General features: G+C 30.0%; 1 protein-coding gene across 1 annotated transcript in view; it reads left to right on the top strand.

Moving 5' to 3' along the window:
• The first annotated feature begins 1,621 nt into the window (after window positions 1-1,621).
• Window positions 1,622-21,055, top strand: part of LOC109596729 (uncharacterized) — a 38,908-nt gene continuing 19,474 nt past the window's right edge. Inside the window, exon 1 of the mRNA XM_020012308.2 lies at window positions 1,622-1,878. Coding sequence (XP_019867867.2) covers window positions 1,815-1,878 — 64 coding nt within the window. The 5' untranslated portion in view covers window positions 1,622-1,814. The remainder of the gene's footprint in view (window positions 1,879-21,055) is intronic.

Below are 21,055 nucleotides of genomic sequence, written 5' to 3' on the forward strand. Positions count from 1 at the left end.
TCAAAATTTGAGAATTTCATGTAGGAATTACACTAATGTCTAAGTTAATACCCCTCACCCTCCCCTCCGAATCTGTAGTTCCAATTTAAAATTTCAGTTACTCCCTACCCCACCCAATTTTAGCACACAAAATATAGGTGTATATTTTTTTTGTAGAATATTTAATACTCGAGATATTTAACAGTTTGTGATTAAAAAACACTCTTTATTATTATATTTAGTTAATTAGTTTAGTAAGATTTTTCTGAACTAATCATGTAATAAAATAATAATAATGTAATTCAATTAAGGTATTCAAAATATACAACTAATATTTAAAAGATGAAATTTATGTATATTTTTAACTATTGTGAATGTATTATTTTTTGATAAATGGAAATAATAAACAATTTTTTGGATTTTGTTAAAATTGAAAAATTTAGAAATTTTGTAGGGGAAACTTACAAAATGTTTAAATAAATAAATAAAAGCCCACAAAATTTAAATATTATTTTTCAATTATTATTATGATTGCATTATATTTTGAACGTTCATTTCATTATTACTGGAATTAATAAATATATTTTTGGAATTTCATAAAAATTGGAAAATAAATTAAATTACTTATTTTATTGTATTAAAATTAATTTTATTATTATATTTAGAAACATCATAAAATAAGCAATAATAATAAAGATAAAATAATAAATTAAATTTAAAATTATGGAAATTTTTCCTACATTTTTATAGGCACTAAACTAACATAAAATTGAGTACTAAATACGATATTAAACACAATTTAACGATTTAACGACTAACAAAAATATGTTTATGAAAATTTGTAAAATATTCATGTTTTCCGAATAGATAATATCGAAAAACACAACAGTTAAATAACAAATTTTAATATGTACGTACTGCAAATGTATCAATACATTTCATCTGCTTTGGAAAGTTTGTGGAGTTGATAAAATTGATATTATGATTATTGGAATTTTTTAATATATTTGGGTTATTCCAACTGGCTTTAGAAACAATTTCAAAACATCATCTATGTGGAGGTATTGGTTTTTATTTCTGATATTTAAAAATGATGAATGATGTCAAATAATTAAGAAATATAAATATTAAAACAAATAGTTAAGCGATGGTCTATTTAAAGTTTATCTATTTGTGCCGAACATAAAGTGTTGTACAAAAATTTGGTACCTAAACAGAGAGTCGTTTCTTGAAATCTCTGAAAAGTGGTCTATCGCACCAAAACGATAAACAAGAACCGTAAATATAAATCTTATTCATCGTTAACTCATGAACGAGAAATTTCCCGTAACTAATTTACATCATTAGCACGTTACTCACACACCGAAAACCGAAACGTTGCACCACGTGGTTCCACAAGGAGTCGTACGATGGCCCCCTCTATTCACCAATTTTTTTTCTGACCTATCGCTATTATACAATGCGAGTGGCGTGATTATTTTAAAGCAGACAATTGTGTCCATTTTCCGCACGACGTCTACGCCCCTCCTTGTCCCACACCCTGGTTGAAAAAAGAGAGACGCACCGCCGACGTGTCGCAGGAATAAAACAACGTACGTAACGTGGAACCACGTTACAATTTGCGATCGCAGACGCGCCGTTCCGACGAGCGAGTTTTCAGTCTCTCCTGAAACGTGTGGAGGTGCTGTTGTCCCGACTGCCGTGGCCCGATACACGTGACTCGCGTTCTATACCAAGACGCGTTTTGGAGTGATTCACACAATAATAACAACAAATTTATCGCTAAAGAAATACATATATTTTTTTCATCGCGGTACCCGATCCTGTGGTTTACTATGTACAAAGTGGTATTGCAGTTGAAGAGCAGTTTTGCCTTGTTTTCAGCGCTTTTTATAACATGTAAGTAGTGTCATTCTTTCGGTTTTTTTTTTTTTAAATTTATTTGCAAACTGGTTTGTGATTTATTATTTATTTATGAAGCGCGAATTTCGAAACGATTTCGGTTCGGGCCCATTTTTTAACGAACCGAATTGGATGTTGTGTATTTGTTTGTTGACAGTTGTTGCGGGAAATGCAGTTGAAAAATATAGGCGAACAAATGCCGGCTTTCTAAAACAATTTTAATTTGAATAATTGCTGAATTCATTAATTTTAAATTCGTATCGGCTTTTATAAAATATAATGTACGGAGTTTCGAAGTGTTTGTGTTTAATAATAAATGTAAACTTGCTTATGTAGATATTTTGATAACTTGGCGAAAAAATGACGAGCAAAGCAAACATAAGATAAGATAAATTTGCGGAATAGATAAAAAATACCTTTTTTGATTTTTCTTACAATTAACTTTCACAAATTTATATATTTATTATTAAATAGTTGAGAGGTCGATAATTATTGCCGGTTATAACTGACTTTCTATTTTAGAACCAATAAAGATGAGAGACTCGCAATAAATCAATTAAACGACAAATGCATTTCCAATAATTCCATTAATTGAAAAATATTATTTTTGACTATTTTGTTTTTCCAATTAAATTACTGTCGGAAAATTGTAAAATTTTCTCTTAAAAAAATATTTATATACTTAAATTTTATTAAATTACAAATTTTTTTGTATTTATATTTTTATTTTAAAAATATTTTTTTGACTAAAATTAAAGAGTTTGTTAATTAGTTTGAAATAAACTTGCCTTAAGAAAGTTAAAAATGTACGATTTATTTATTTATTTTTTTTTTTGATATATTTTCTTCGATAAAAAATAGTAATTTGAATTTTATTAAAATTAACTTAGTAACGTATTATTTTGTAAAACATTTATTTATTTTTAATTATAAGTAAAATAATTAAAATATTTTTACTTATTTATTTTTTACATTCAAATTAATATTATTACTCACTTGCTTTAAATTATAATTAAAGAGAATTATTTTAATAAAATTATTTAAAAAATATTTACCTCATTATGTTATTATTTAATAAAATTATTTTTTAATGTTATGAACAATTTTTGTAAAATTATACATTAAAAATATTTGTCAATTTTGTAAAATTCACGTATGTAATGTTTAACGTAATTTTAAATTCACAACACATTTTTTTTTTTTAATTAAGATATATAATATTTTTGATTATTTATTGTTTTAATATTTATAAAACAAATTGTTATTATTGTTTATTAAATCATTGATATGTTATCATAGACTAATACTAAAACATGGTAGACTATGGTACATGCTCGAAAAAAATAGTTTAATTTGAGTGTATTTTTTTAAATTACTCATATATGCGTCCATTTTGTAAATTTTCATATATTTATTGTTTTAGTAAATCCCTTCATTTTTGTGGGTTTAAAAGCCGAATATTTGTTAGCATTTTAAAATGCATTTTTTGTATTCTACAGTACAAAAAAAAAAAAAACAAAATTTGTGTTTAAATGACCAATTTATGCATGAAAATGTTCACATAATCACTAATGCTCTCACAAAAAATCATATTGAAAAATTAGGCGGAAATTGCATTGTATCAGTTTCGATATTAAAAATGCGGGATGCTGTAACCAATTTAATAATCTATTTCCTGTACACATTAAAACATTTTTCTATATTGTCTATCTAATTTTATTGTAAGAATATTGTTTGACCTACTGGGTATATAACGTTTAGTTATTTAATTGACAATTATTTCCGTGTACAGATATGTAATTGAATTTGTCTTATAACATAATTGACATTTGATATTTAACTGAAATAAATTACATTGTGCATTTCCTAGCGATAAATTCCACAATTGTGTTTCTCCTGTAAATTCCTCGAGAATATTCATAATTCCCTAACATTTTATTGTTATAACGTTCATTTAAACGGATCCACATTTATTAAATACACAATTTTAATTCTACAACCGGTAACACGTTTTGCTCAACAATAGAACCTATTCCGTCTATTAAATTAACATAATTTTTCCCTTGCAATCTTTCATTTTCGTTTTGCTCCGTCGGATCCTGCACATGGCCAGCTTTCATAAAAGACATTTAACTTTGCGGGATTTAAAAACTTTTAATGATAGGAAACCCCCAAAAACGTTCCCCACGGGTCCGATTTAATATTGACACTGTCGATTCGCCTTTAAAATTGCAATTATGCGAACTTCTTTTTTTAATCCTCAACTTTCCCGGGAGCCTTGGAATTATGAAAACAATATTATATGTATTTATATCGTTTCTAAGACTTCAAATATCGATTGTTAAATTCAATTTGGCTGAAATTAATACCTTAAAACTGTTAGTTACGTATATAATATTCAGGATAGAGAAAAATGCCAACTATCAAATTGATGATGAAAGAACTTTCGTAATCCGTTTTGTAAACAAGCTTCCGGTAGAATTTTAAATCTAATACCTTCAATGCACATCCCATCGCCGCTCTGATATGTTAATTCGCATGAATTAGAACAGGAACGATTTCAGAAGGATAACGAGCATGAATATTTTATCGCGGTGTTTACGTGTCGGCGTTGAACAGGAACGGCAACACATGTGCTCTTTTGTTGCTAATTAATACACACCATTATTACTGTCGACGACAGTTCAGTGTTGGTCACCAAGAACTCTTTATGAGGATCAAAAACTTGCATGAATATTTATGTTTAACGAATAGGATGGGAAAAGAAGGAATTAAAAATTGGGAGAAGTTCTTGTAAAATTTCAACAGGAAAGTTTAACGTTTAACGCATTTTTAAAAGAGTTGAAAGGTATTTTATGAAAATAATCTATAAACGAACTACAATAAATCAAAGTTTTAATAACTCGAATCAAATTGGTTGGCAGCAGCATCAAGAGCTTGAAAACTCAAATGTGTTGATTATTTGTATTAAATATTTGACACAATATTTGATAAGCCAATTTTTTGGAGGGAATCCTTAATTCCGTTCCTTAGATTTTATTCTTTGAAAAACAGCCAAAAATTAACATTACAAAATTCATCAATTGTGGCCATAATAGACACTTAAATGACTAATGCAAAAAAGCTATATAATATTTTTTCCGACACTTATTCGATTAACAGTTATTGAGATATGGCCCATGACGTCCCCTATTTAGCGACCCAATTCATATTCATTCTGTGGTTTATTTGACAACATGAAGACTTGATAAGTTGAATTTTCTGTGTGGCAAGTTACGGTTCAAGATATCGAAGTTTAATGAGAAATATACGACATGTAAAATGTTTTGATTAATACACAACTTATTGATTGGATCCCCAGTTCCCTTATGATTATAAAAAAATCGTGATGTTCACAAACATAATACGAAAGTTGTATGTGAATTTTTCCTCAAATCGAATAAATATTAATCATTGATTGCGTTTTTTTCAGATAGAATATTATTTAGAACGCATATAAGAAGTTTAAATATTCATAAGTTGTTGTTTGTTGCTTCGCAATCGATATTTAAAGGCTTGTTGTTTTTTTAAGTAATAACAGTAATTACAAGTTTTGTAGGAGTAGCAAAATGGCTTTGTAAAACCAGTTTGCGTACCGAACAGAATAGCACTAATCAAACGAATTAATTTACGCAGTTTATGTTCAAATGTAAAAAGTGGCCACGTCAATGAAAAGTTTAAGCTCATTAATAATGTATATGAATGTTAAATTACCGGGCATTGTTTTAATGCACATTTCGAATTGTAATGTTTACTTAAAACTTAATGTACAAGTTATGTAAAATTGGTCGAATCGTGACGCTGCAATATTCACCAACAGCATCAACAAAACGGTTTTCCAGCTCATTATACATTTATTACGATTATTATTATTATTGTCGACCAGAGATTTATGCCGTTTTTATGTGGCATTAATCAAATATATGCGACTTTCCCCCTTGTGAGATCTGGCACGTTATACCGCCAAATATATCTATCCCCGACTCCACAATTTATGGGCCCGAGAATTTTAATAATTTAAATCCCGACTTCATTTCATCGAAAATTGTATCCGATGGTAACTTCGAAAAAGCTTAAAATAACCGAGGTGAACTGTTGCAGCATCTGCAACGCCTTTAAGAAGATGTTTTCGAATATTTTTATTTATACGACGACTTCCGAGTTTGTAAACAAAATTTGCAGAGGTGTGTCCTGACGTAAATTCGCTAAAATTAAACGTTATGAGACGCAATAAACCAAAACAACCACTTCGTTCTAATTTTTCGCGAGCCGAAGTCCAAAATTTCGTGTAATTTTAGTGTTTTACTTGGATTTGCGCATTGGCTCACCTTGGTTTCCAATCAGATAATAAAACTGTAACGTAATAGTATTGTGTAATTTTTGAGATAAGATAACCGGTAATTTTAATAAGTACGTACGTACTTTTAAACTGTGCGTAAAGATAGGGATAATTTCGTTTGTTGCATTTTTCGTATTATCATGGTGCGTAGGTATGGATTCATTAATGAGATGTCAAGGATGCTTGGTTTTTTATTTTAATGAGTCATTTGTTGTTAGAGACATGCTAAGGTTTCTGAACCTATTATAACGAACAGGATATTTATCTTCGCATTAAATAATACTTCGTGCAACTACAAACCTTCAATCGTTTCGTATTTAATACCTTAACATATTCTCTATCATTCTATAATTTTACCATCGCAAAATTTGATGGCAACGCGCAAAATTCTCATGGGTGTCGACCCAATTGTATTCAAAGGTACCGAATCTATTTTCGCATACTCTAACGGATGTCAAGGCCGCACTTTCCACTCCGCTAATTGCTCAAACATTTTCGTGTATTTATTTTTAATGAATGTCAAGTGGCGTCAATTGCTCCGAAATACGTTCACATGCAATACACCCAATCGCACGTACGAGCGGCCACAAAAATGTTCACCATCGAATCGTTTTCTAGAATCGTACTCAATGGATACGGGGAAGAGATCTGCAAGAGTTGCATTGTCGCTTTCCGTCTTTAATGGCACTAGTTCGGACGTGAGTTATTGTTGTACAGGTGTGGAGGTAAATATAGAAAGGTACGATGCTTCGATAGTTCCACTTTGCCAGGTATTCTTGGCTATTTATAAAACAGTAATGATACTGTTTTACCTCACCAATAGGTAGAGGAATCGCATGATAATAGAACAAATTTTTAATCATAGAGTTATTCGAAGCAAACGGTGAAAGAATGAAAAAAATGCGGGTACCATTCGGTGGTATTTTGTGTACCGCTGGTTTGCACCGAGCAGGTAGTTGGTAAAGGTGATGGCCTTGCGGCAAGTGACGTATGTGCAACTGTCGAGCCCACAAATACTCGCAGCCCATTGGCCGAAAACCGATCGTACGATTCCTAAACCGCGGTGGAGGGGACGTGCGACTTAGGTAACGTGGAAAACAATTGATGCATCTGGTGACCCAGCAACCGTGCAATCTTATCATGATGATGGGTTGGGGTGACGTTTTTCTTTTGCTTTTTTTTCGTTTTGCGAGGGGTTACAGTTGATGGGGTGGAGTTGTTCTGTAGCTTTGCGAAAAACATAGGCGGGGGTATTTTTTAATTAACAACAATTTTGGGTACACCACTTTAAGGGTTGTATAAAATTTATTGAAGTCATACTGTTGGATTACATAAAAAAAAAATTATAGAGGAAATTTAAAGAAATACCTGAACCATTATCCCGATATTACTAATGTTCGCATTCCTAAAAAGTGGTACTTCAACTTTTGTGGTGATTCAAAATAAAATTAAAAAAAAAAACAGCATGTTATTTTCCGTAGTCCTTAAACTTCATCTATTATTTTAATACATAACTTAAAAGCATAAAATTCCGAAGTGGTACCTCAAGCTTCTTTAACCAAATGGTGGTACCGTTCAAATATAAAGCAACATTTTGGAAATCCGTAACCGACTTACAAAAGTCTTGAAACATCTCTTCTCCGTTCCACTTTTCCTCTTGTTGGTTTACTGAATTAGCTCCAGTTAGTACTGTTGATTAACTAAACAATTAAACCTTTTATCTACGCTACTGAAACCAGGCATTCACGCCGGTTAATACACTTTCGGTCTCGCAATCAACTTCCTTCACGTCACCAGTTTCCATCTTCGTTTAACCTACATTCCACAACGTTCGTTTCATTTCTCTTGTAGGATGTGACCTATATGAATTTTTATGCGGATAGTATGAAAGTACTGGTGGCAATCTAAAAATAGAACCATGAATGAGCCGACGTTGGATTTTTACGTCGGTGCGAGTGAAATAGTTGCTTTCCTCCATAACCACTAATTTCAAGGCGATTGTAACTCGACGCCACGCCAACCTTTATCATTGGATCGATCGAGTACTACGGTACCATTGCAAGGAATAAATTGATGTGTATTGTTGTTTGTTGTACGGTTCTTGAAATTGTGTGTTTTGTTAATGGATATTTGTTGTTTTCTTATAAATTTAATTGTCAGTTTTGTTGGTACCATTATTATGTCATTTGTTGGTGGTGCCACATTCTTCGGTCCAATAAGAGTGTCTGTTTACGAAAATAAATTTGTTTAGTGACAGATGCTCGCAGGACAAAATCTTGACAAACAGTCTATTTAAAGTTGTCATTTCGCGTTGTTTCGATTTAATCCTGGGCGGTAAATTTAGACGTGGCTCAAAATTAGAATTTCGCCGGTCGTGTCTCGCAGTGGCTTTGCGTCGCGTCGTCATCACCGGCCGTTTCTATTTTTCCACCCCAGATTATCTGGCGGAGCAACGTCGAGATGTGTCAAGGGGCTTTAAACACTTTTATTATTTAGCTTGATAAGGGTAAATAAATTCGTTGTTTCTTTCGGAAGTCGTCAACTTCGAGATTTATTTCGTGTGTAATTGTATTTTGAATAAGCGCAAAGAGACAGTTATGAATGGGACAAAGCCGGCGGCTTTTGAATTTATGGAAGCGCCGTATTCGGAAGTCGATGGTCGTTTGTTCTTATAGTGAACGGATTTGTTATATATACATGTACATTTTATATAGTTACGTTTTGAATCCGTTGCGGAAACTATTTTTAAAGTTATTCGGGCTGTGAGAGCGAAACAATTTGAATTAACTGAACTTTACGTCAAGTAAATACGATTTAATAAAATCCTAAAACTGGGAACATAAAGATCAAACATAAGACAATATGAACCGTTTTAGTATCTCGGAAGTTTAAAACAAATTAATTAAAACGAAACAAAAGAGATTCATTGAAGTGGGGGCCAATTAAGTCATGAATATATATGCGGTTTTTGGAAGCTGCGCGGCAGTGAAGTTTGGGTTCGCGGGGGCGGGGATTCCCCGCAAAGATTTTAATTAATTCAGTGGCTGTTGTTAAGATACGTCGAGCGGGGCGGCCGGGGGGGCGCGTGTGTGTTTTTAGTCGTCGCCCCGTGACACGGATACACAGCGTATGTCATAAACGTGGAGATGTTCATCCCCCCGAAATTAGTGGGACTCGAGTATAATTGACAAGATGAATATAATTGAAGACAACAAACTTTATCCCCGGTCCCGGATACTTCTGCTCGCATCCTTAAAGCCCGTCGCAAATTATGCGGAACAAGGGTTATGCCGTCGCTGTGTTTATCTATTTTGTTACACATCGTACGGATCCTTCAAGAATTAATTTCGTGTTTTGCTAATGAATTGTTCGGTTAAGTGTTTTTCATCTGGTATATTGTACTGGAAGTGTAAACAATATGCCAAGTTATTCAGACAATGTGATAATCTTATAATATATATATTTTTTTAATTTAATTAAACCATTAGATATTTAATCTATAAAATTTATAGATATTCATTTTATAAAATTATATAATTCAAATAATTGTGTTAAATTTAAATAATAATGTATGTTAAAATAAAAATAAAATATGTATTTATTTTAATAGTCAAAATTTACAAAATTTCTTAAAATTATTAAAATTTATTAAAAACTACAATGTTTAGTTTATCTATTCAATTTTTAAAAATTACAACTTTTCCAATTTTTTATAAAATTATATAATTAAAATAATTGTATTAAATTATAATAATATAAGTTAAAATTAAAAAAAATACATACTCAAAATTGATTAGATTTCTTAAAAATATTTAAATTTTATCAAAAACTACAATTTTTAGATTTTCTATTCAATTTTTAAAAATTTCTTTAAATAATTATTAGTCACCTTTATTATATTTTTATAAAATTATATAATTAAAATAATTATACTAAATTATAATAATAATATAAGTTAAAATTAAAAAAAAATACATATTTATTTTAATACCCAAAATTTATTAAATTTCTTAAAAATTATTAAAAATACAAAATTTTTATTGCATTAAAGTTTTTTACGTTTATTTTTTGTTGTTAATATGATTCTATTCTTGGAAGTGTGTTTAAATTTTTATAATTTAGATATTTATTAAATCAACTGTAATTTTTATTTATTTAATTATTAAAGCATTGAGAATAATTTTGTAATAGATGTATAAACATCTTAATGTTTTAAATGTGATGTTTATCAAACAAAAAAATGTAATATCAATTTGTTTATACATAAAATTAAAAATAAAAAACTACGTGGCTATAATACAAATAAGAGTAATGCTTTCGTTTTGTTTTATTGATGTAATTTAATTATTTACCAAATTCTATAAATAACTTTTATTATATAAAATGTATTTGACAGACTAATGAAACATCACGTGTTGTTAAATTTCTGATTTATATTTGTATCAATATTTTCTTTTACTTATGTTGTACGCTGTAAAATTTTATTGTATGTCTATGTAATATGTCTATTAATTTTTATAAATACGTTTTCTGCATAATATTTATTATTATTATTATTATTATTATTATTATTATTATTATTATTATTATTATTATTATTATTATTATTATTATTATTATTATTATTATTATTATTATTATTATTATTATTATTATTATTATTATTATTATTATTATTATTATTATTATTATTATTATTATTATTATTATTATTATTATTATTATTATTAGTATTATTCATATACATATGTATTTTTAATTAAAATGGGTTTTTGTTTGCGCAGTTTAAAACTTGTAATTCTTTAATGCCTTAACTATTGTACCTACTTACTTAATATTTTTTAATATTTCAATTATTAATTGGTTTTCCTAATTTAATAATAAATTACTTTAATTTTTTATTTTTAGTAATCAATTATTGACTTTCCCAAAATTGCTAGATTTTGTCGCAAACCTTATAAGAAAAATCGTAACTAATTGTGGTAGATTTTTATCAGTAAATAGATTTGCCATAATTCGAATTATAGGGGTGGTATAAATGGCTGAAATTTGTTCTGTGATTTGTGGCACATAAAACGATTTACAACCCCTGCAGGTGAACAGAGACAAAACACCCGGTCGGTTTTGCATTAGCGTCGAATTTTACTGGCAGTGCTTCTATTATTTACGCCATTAAAATAGTTTTGTCTGAGTGAATATAATTTTATATCACATAATTCAGTCGTATTAACCCTTGGCGAATTGGCCAATAGGGAATATGAAACATACATATATTAATAGGAAATTAAACTATTATCCTTTGTACTATCTGCACGGGGTGGATGTTTTATGCCTTTCATTTCGGACCGGTTAATGCCGAATCCGTGACCTACTCCAACACACATACAAAGTTGGCTTTTACATTTTAACAAAAGTCCATATCAGACCGAAACTTTGATTGTACAACAATTGGCCCGTACTCCGCTTACCGCGTTCCTCGCCCGCCAGATAGCAAAATTGATAAAACTATAAAAGTTCCCCCTTCACAGTTTGCGGTGTAAACTTTATGTTTTATTAACTCAAGCTGTTCTGCATTCATTCGCGCGATTCGCACCCATCTCGATCTGAATACAAAGAAGCTCGGACCGTTGTCGGCGTTTTAATTATTTCGAATGTTTTCCGCTTTTTACATCCCCCGGGCTTGGTTCGGAAGGCGGCGACAGCCGGCGTTTTACACACAGAATTATCCCACTAATGCCGGGGATAATTACGGTGTCAAAAAATTACATTTCTACTTCCCCTTGTTAAACCACCAAAAATAAACCAACTAGTAATCTTAACAACAATCCCTCTAAATGTGTCGTTTGTTTTGGGAAAATAATTGAATTTGTTTCTATATTTAGTTATTGACTAAAGTCGTGCTTTGAACGTCACGATATTAAATTGGCACTGCGTATAATTTACAGTGCGGGTATTAATAAACGAAATTGGCCGTAAACAATTAAGAATGTCAGCTGCAACCGCTAAACAAATAAAATTGTTTACACTGCTTTTGATCCAATTTAATACTTCAATACGTGCTGTAAATATCAAAGCTCGTGTTTTTTTTTTCATCGGGACATTCCAGAACGTTTTTCCAACGAACAAAAATTTATTTCAATGTCGAAATATGATTGTTCACGAAATGAAGAATCTCTTTTTATTTCTATGTTTGCCAATAAAACAATACGGGTTTCTGTATTAATTATTTTTATAATCATACAAAACACTTTTAAATAAAAAAATCAAAGAAATTAATTCTTAAAATATCTCACATACAAAAGATAAATAATATATATATATATATACATATAAAAATATATTTCCTCAACATCATTCACAAGTCTATTAAATAAAAAATAATATATTATTTAATAAATAAATATTTATACATTTTTTATTAAAAAAATTTTGAAAAAAAATACAATTTCCAACATTTTTATAATGTGTAATATGGAAAATAATTCTTATTTTCTGTGTAAATATTGAAGTGTCTCTAATATGGTGGTTGTAAAAGACAATAATTGTAAAAAGCTTTAACGGATTTGGTTGGCAGTGGTGATGGAAAATGATTGGAATCGCCCGGGATTTCTCGTCCAATTCGGCCCTATAACGGCCGGTTATAAAATCAAATCCGACGCCGATTCCAGTAATAGTTGTCGGTATGAGACGCGGGGTCGCGTGTAGTGGCGGTAAATCAAACATCGAGAACCCGCAGCCCCCATAAATCGCGTACGGCGTAAGAGCTGGCGGTTTCGGCCACTTGTTTTTGTTTTTAAACAAAAGTGGAAAGCATTGTAGTTCGCCTGATGAAAATCGTTAAAATTATTTTTAAAGGGGGCACGGGGTGGGGTGGAAAAATATATCCGCGCGGCGGTTTGCTTATTTATATTTATTACCCTTTGTGCACCGGGTCCAAACCCGCGAATTCCACCGGGATGCAATCATTTTTGTTTTATTGCCCGGCCGGTTTCCTCCTCGCAATCGGTGCAACGATTTTACGCCGGCTTTTTTTTAACACTTACACCCTCGTTAATGGTGTTTTAAGTAATTTTTATCATGGGGAAAAGGAATTGGTTTAAGCACCGTAAAAAGAGAAAATTTTAAAACGCGAAATCGAATTTTTTGTCTCGGTTAACATTAAGATTTTAATTTGATTACTATCGTCTTAAACAAATTACACGGGTTTAAGAATTTGAAGGAACTTTTGAAATATAGATTTCTTCTCGAGTGCTTTAAACACGAGATACGTATTATTTATCATATTTATTTTTTTGCCAATTGGGCCATTCACTTACAAAATGGTTAAATTAAGTATTTCATATTATTATTTTACTTAAACCAGCGTCCAAAATTAACGGTAAACCCAACGTATCTTATCATTTTAATGATATTTTTCAAAAACAAATAATTCCATTATTCCAATTTTTACATTTTCAGTCGATAATTTATTCAATTATAAAGAAAGAAAATTTAAACTGCGTAAACAAATTAAAAAAGGCCAATTGAAATTCGCTGCAATTTTAATTGTATGGTTTTATGGTACCTGCTGTATCTGCTTCCTGAAAAATAAATTTCCGATATTACCAAACAGCTCAATTAAAGGGGATATTTTTATAATGGTCTTCAAATGTCGCAGTATAACATAACAGAAATGTATTTAATGAAACAATACAAAAAGAGATTCCAGCAAAAGTACAACAATTTCCAGGTTCAAATAAGGCAATTGAGATTCATCTTCTCTTCACTCACTTAGACGGTTAAACCGATAATCAAGGTGAAAAGTTTCATCACACATGATTAAAATATAAAGACATTAAAGCTACAAGGACGAGCAAATTATTGCAGACCATCACATTGTTTTCAATATGAAAGTAACGTGTCATATGTAGCCCTTTTTCACAGTTCAAACAGAAACATTAAAATTTAGCAGCAAATTTAATTATTCGTTAATTTTTTCCATCATACCATTTCGTTATGTATTCGATCTTGAACTACTAGAGATTGAAATTTTTGTAATTAAATAAACTATCGATTAAAAATATAAAAATTAGCATATCACTCCAAATTTGCATGAAATTTTAAATTTATACAGATATAACTCGATTGTTTTTCTTTCCATCAAAACGAATGAGATAAATATTTTAACGAAATATTATTCATCTCAGTCGGGATTGCCGCATAATTTGGATGTCGCATTAAGTAAAATGATAAACCGAAAAACACAAATTTACCATTGTCTAAGTGAAAAAATAGAATGTATCATTTTCATGTTCATCACACAGGAATTACTTCAAATATATGAGAAAGAAATTTTCTATGTTTTAACTAATGTTATAAATTATTGTAAAAGAAGAAGGTATGATTATTTTAAATCAGAACACAAAAAATTCTGTTATATTTTTGCATTTTAATTATTGGAATTCGCCACAGGGTGATTTTTTTGTGATATCCCATTATTTGCTTTTTTAATGGAATTGTATTTTTAACGATATAATTTTTTTAATTCACTTATTCTTTTTGTTTTAGGTAAGTCCGTGTGAAAAAAAAACGAGTGGAAGTTTGGTAAAGTCAAACATGTTTTTGAATTAATTTTGTTTGCTTTGATATTAACAATGTTTATTAATTAAATTCAGAAAAACTTTGCTATCGTATTCCGTTTAAGTTTTTTAATTAATTTATGAATGAACTTGATATATATAATTTGCGGGTAAGTAAGTAGTAAAGAGACATAAAAAATCGTCTAAATTAAGAGATTGATGTGCAGGAAGATGCAGACATTAGTCGGAACAAGAGTCGGCCGTTTTTCCTCGCAAACAGCGATCAAAGACACAATTAATCAATTAAAGACCCAAAGACCGGAATTCCGGTAAATTTCGCGAATTTGTCATTTTAATCTCGCACTCTTCCCAAAATTAATACCCGTTAGTCATTATGCGCCCCAATTAGACGAAACTTTCCGACCCATTGTGTCAGATAACCGTTCCGGTTACAAATCGGGAAATATTTTAAGGAAGTTTTGCGACGCGTCGCGACGTCGACGAGGCCTCAGTAGATAAGGAGCACGGAATGGCCGAAAGGGTTCCGTCACGTCGAATAAATATGGTAAATTTACTTTTTCCCCAACGCGAAAAACTACGATACGACCCGACGGTTTTTGCCAACATAAAGATGATAAATAATCGCACGATCGCCACAAATGTGCGCGGCCATTAAAATGGAATCGAGTAATGAGAAAAAGTAAAAATGTTTTATGCGGTTATAAATTTTTTCGTCCCGGCCCGGCGTATCGGAAATGTAAATTTTAAAGTCGCAGGGCCAATTGAGAGGCGACGACTTGCGGTAAATCCCCTACGTGACGTCATAACAGCGATTCTCGTTTTGAAATCCGCGCTGATTGCGCCATCCGAAAGTTCCGGACTCCGGATGATAATTACGGGGATGTGCACAATACTACACATGCATCCACTTACCTGCTGCGCGGACGTGGATTGAAAATCAAATAAATTCGCCGGGAGTGGCGGGAATCTTTTGCGTCCGCACGACTCTATTTAACGTTCCGGCCAGGCACTTGGATTAGATTTAACATAGCCCGACAACAAACAGGTTTTGTTCTGTTTCTGTATGATAATTGGACGATTTTACATTTTCGGGGATTAGTTTGGTGTTCACTCGAACGCCCGCCACCGCCGCCCAACAAGCCACTCCGACACCTCTCCACTTCATTATTTTACTCTCGTTGTTTTACCGACGCCAAAAACTGCGCCCGGTTTTGAATCACCCTTTCGATTTAATTATCAGGTGCGAATTTAACACTATAATTATTTAACGTTGTTCATTATTTATTTTCGAATTGTTAGTGGGCTGATTTTAAATTAAAATGCCGTTAATGTTAAATCGTCATTGCTTTTAATAAATTACGTTTTAATAGTTAAAAAACAATTTGTATAATTAAAAAGGTTGGACCGATGGCAAATGTTTCCACTTCTTCATTTGTCGAATGGCATAGAAGTAATCAAATATTGTAAATTACATACATTTCACAAAAATCTTTGTTTTCTACATGCATTGCAAATGGTATTAACTGGCAAGTATAAAACGACTAAATTAAAATAAAGGTATAATAAATATATGTGTATTCTAATATGTTTAGTCAATAATAAAAAGATAAAAGAATAATAAAATAAATATGGTTTCATATTATTTTACAAAACACGATATATTGTGTTATCCGTAATGTCTACGGAATATTTAAATAGACTATAGAATTGAATTTATATTTTAGTTTACAGAAGAAATATAAAAAAATTGTAAGATATGGTAATTTAATCAGATAAATTATAATAATAATAATAATAATAATAATAATAATAATAATAATAATAATAATAATAATAATAATAATATCTATACATAGGCGTAAATTTTGCCGATGACATATGGTGGCACCGATAGAGAAAATTTTGCACTCGCCGATGCCGATATTAAGCCGTAAAAATTAAATATGTTAATAAAGAAATCTGTAAAAATTACAATATAATTAATATACATTAGTGAATGTGCCAGGCTTATTCTTTCATAATTTAAATGGTATTTAAATCAACCTCGTTAATTACACATTTCATTTTTTACATGGATTTGTTTCTAATTACAAAATTAATGACGACTATTCTACATTATTAATTTTAAAATAGATTAGAAATAACAGATTAAAAAAAATATATTTAATAGAATTATGAGACTGTCGAAATTGATTAACAATTTGTTTTATATAATTGGAATATTTATTATATTTAATATTTTCAACGAATTTGTTACAGTAGATAAAATAACTACATTTGGAATAATTATTATATTTTAAAATACGTCCAAAATCACACGGTTAGAATCACAAGAGAATAACGAATTATTTTTATTTCAAACAACTTCCTTAATTAAATAAAACTATAATTAATTCACATTGAAACTATTAATTTGAATTGTAGATATTTAATATTAATTTAAGTACACAATTTAATAATTCAAACGGTTAAATTATTTAATTAAAATCGGTATTGTCTGATAATTATAATAATTGTTCCCACATTAATGTATTGCAATAAAATTTCTAATCTATGTTTGTATTATATAATTATAATTGTTAGCGATTTTGTCAGATTCCAATTTCATACATCTATTGTTTTATCAGGTATTATAGAAATTAAAATTTTTAAATCAAGTACTAAAAATGGCGAATGCGCAGATTAACAAAATTTTATTTGTTATTATTACATTTTTAATTAAGTAAGAGAGTAATTTGTGTTTAAAAAATGTACTTGAATTGATAGATAGAAAATAAAAAATAAAATGGGGGTTTAGCAATTTTCAAGCTTTGATGTTTAAAATGACACAATCAATAAAATATTTTTGTAAGATAGCCATTCTGGAAGTTTAAAATAAAGCAGTGTAATTTATTTTTTCTTTCTTTATAAATTAATAGAAAATAAAACTAAAAATTAATTTTGAAAATATGTTTGAAAAAAGGCGAATGCGCAATTTAACAAAGTAAAATGGACAATGAAATAATTTTGTAAAAAAGGTGGATGCGCAAGTTTAGCAACGTAATAATTGCACTAGTGTAATTTAATTTTTCTTTTTATAAAATGAGTTAAGATCAATTACATTTTGCAAAAATTACTAAATATAATTAAAAATTGCGAATTTGTCAGATTTAGTGTCTATTTAAGATGATGCAACTTTTTCAGTTGAATAGGAGATATTCCAGAAGTTTAATTAGTTTTCAAACATTTAGACAGTTTTGTTTGGGATTAATGAATATTCAAGTTTAATTTATTGCTATTCGATGTTGTCCTAATTGAAATGGTTAGTGAAGTATTACGGTAATACTTTTTTTATCATATTTTATTTACATTTTCTGGAAATAACTTGAAAGTTAACGATCCCATCCAAAACTGTATTATAACTCAATTTTCCGTATCTTAAAATTAATTACACTTTGCAAACAAAAGGTAAACAACATGTCGATAATACCTAATTAAAATTTGTCGACTGGGCGGATTACAAGAATAAAACCGTACGTAACCTTTTGTCAAAGCCCGCGGCCCTTTCGATCGCGACATAAGAGCAAATATAGTCGTACAAATGAAAAAAAATCGTGCCTCCCGCTTGTCGTGTACAAATATGAAATCGGGGTCCGGCTGACTGCGGGCAGTTTGTCCGGGCCTGGAGGGCAGTTAAGGAATGTCCGCAGGTCTTAATACGTAGCCGTCGAGACAAATTCCTGTCGGTTAATCTGGTACGGCGGTCCAGAGCACCGCCCTTAATTGGAAGGACATAAGACGTGGCCGCCGAACTGCCCGCAGGAATTGATATTGCCGATAGTAAATTTTAATCAAAAACCCAGCCCGGATTTGTTGATCTCTAACTGCCGCCGTTTGCGGGATTACATGGGAACCGTTGCCGGATTTCTTCCGAATTCTTCCTTGGCATTAATCGAGGAGTAGGCGGGGTTTGGTTATGAGTTAATGTGCGGTAATGCGGTCGCTTTTGCCCGTCCTAATCACTTGTCCCCGAAGAAACAACCCTCGTGCAGTGAGGTATTTACATTCACGTACACACACATACATATATACTATATATACTTATCGAAAACCGTAAAGTGAAAAGTGAGGCCTGAATTATTAAACCGTCCATGCATTAAGGGGATGGTCCCTGGTGTAATATGGTCTGAAGTGGTGGTACGTACACTTCCACTAAGGTAAGTGGAATATTTAAACGGTTTTACTGGCGGAATATTACTAAATTTCGATAGTTCGCCAAAGTGAAACGGCTCAACGAAATCTTTTATAAAGGTTTAAGCGAAAATGTCTTTATGAATAAGTCATGATAATGTTATTAGCTGATACAGCCCGAATGCATTATACGGGCACGGTTAGTCAAGCTTCAAGACCGGGGCACATTTTAATTGTGAATTAACGTCGAAAACTTACGACACTGCTGTTTTTATTTCAATTAATACGTATCGCCCACATGAATTTCTAATGGACGAATCATCGCACTGAATGAATTTCTATTACGGAATCGATTTATTTTCGGGACTTGGTCGGAATTTTAACTAGTCTAAGTGCGATAAGATTTAATGCTCGCAAAAATTCTTACCTCTGTTTGAATTATTATTATTTTCTTTTTTAAATGGACCAAAAAATACAAACTTAAAGCCGTTGAGATTTAAAAATGCATTCGGTATTTGAGTAATTGAGTAAAAACGGTGAAATTGTGCATTATTAAAATTCTCTAGAATTATGATCTGATTTATGAACTATTCGGCAATTTTTAACGACAATTTTCAACTGAATCATTGAACTGAATTTATAAAACCCGGTTTTTCGTAATATCGAATCAATTTATGACCGGAATTTTATACGAATATTAACAAACGTAAGTCAATGACTTTTTAAATATTATTAATTGAAATTATTATTATTATTATGTATTATTTAACTGTATTGAACTTTTAAATGTGATAATTTTAAAGAATCGATTTATAAATATAGGAAAATTAAAATAGAACCTAAGGAATAAATTATTCTCTGGCAATTAAATGTTTAAATGGTTTCCTTTTTAAGTTACTCAACTGTAATTGAAGGTATTACTTTCAATTTTAAATATTTAAAGTAAATTAACTATCAATAAATGTAATCGATAAGTCTATTTATGTAATTGTGGACGCTAAAGAACGTAAACGGAATGCAAAAGTTCTGAAACTGTAAAAGGTATTTTAAGTGTCTTAATAATATGAAAGTATAATAATAAATAAAAAAATTAATTAATTAACAAAAAATTTGATAATTTGTATTAATAGTGTGAAATAAAATTTGCTCACTTACGTTACTATTTCATTAAATTTTTCTACAAGCTATAAAAACTATATAATTTGATTTATTGGACTATAATCAATAATGTCATTAAAGGAAGTTTATATTAAAACCAGGGTTCGACCAATACATCGGCATCGGCGCTGATGGTTCAAAAATTCCACCATCGACCTTGTCATTTGCCATCGGCAAAATTTATGTATTTTTCACTTGATTTACTTCATTAAATTACTGCCAGTGTATCATATTTTTTTTTTATTTAGTCGTCTAATTGATCACAAAAATGAATTATACTTAATAATTTTGCAGTCTACATAGATAACACACTTTATCTACTTTTTAAATATTACGACTGACACATTAAATTATTTTCTTTTACATTTTATTATTATTATTATTATTATTATTATTATTTAATAATTCAGTATATAATGTTATAATATATATATTGATGTGTATTAATTTTCTATATTGTTACTCATTTACTTATGTGCAATTTATTTTTTAGTTTCAATATATTGTTTATGATTGTAATGTATATAGAAAATAAAAATTTTTAAGAAATTTAATATAAATATTAACATTTTATTATTTTAATATATCATTTACTTTTAAATTGTAGTATAACTACATCTAATTTATATGTAAACTAAATTGTGTTTTATTTTTTTAAACAAATAGGCATAAAGAAATGTTCATGGATAAGAAAAAAACATCGGCATCGGTCGAGTCTTAATTAAAACCCTTGTGAAAATAATAAAATTACTGCTGTACTGTAAAATTTTATAATTTTATTGTTGCATTTTACTTTTAGTTACTGACTGGAATTTTTATACAAATTTAATCTGGAAATGAACAAAACATGTCATTTGTTTTTTAATGTCGTTTTTTTTTCAGAGCAAAC

Source organism: Aethina tumida, chromosome 1, assembly GCF_024364675.1.
Source record: "Aethina tumida isolate Nest 87 chromosome 1, icAetTumi1.1, whole genome shotgun sequence".
Taxonomy (NCBI): Eukaryota; Metazoa; Arthropoda; class Insecta; order Coleoptera; family Nitidulidae; genus Aethina; species Aethina tumida.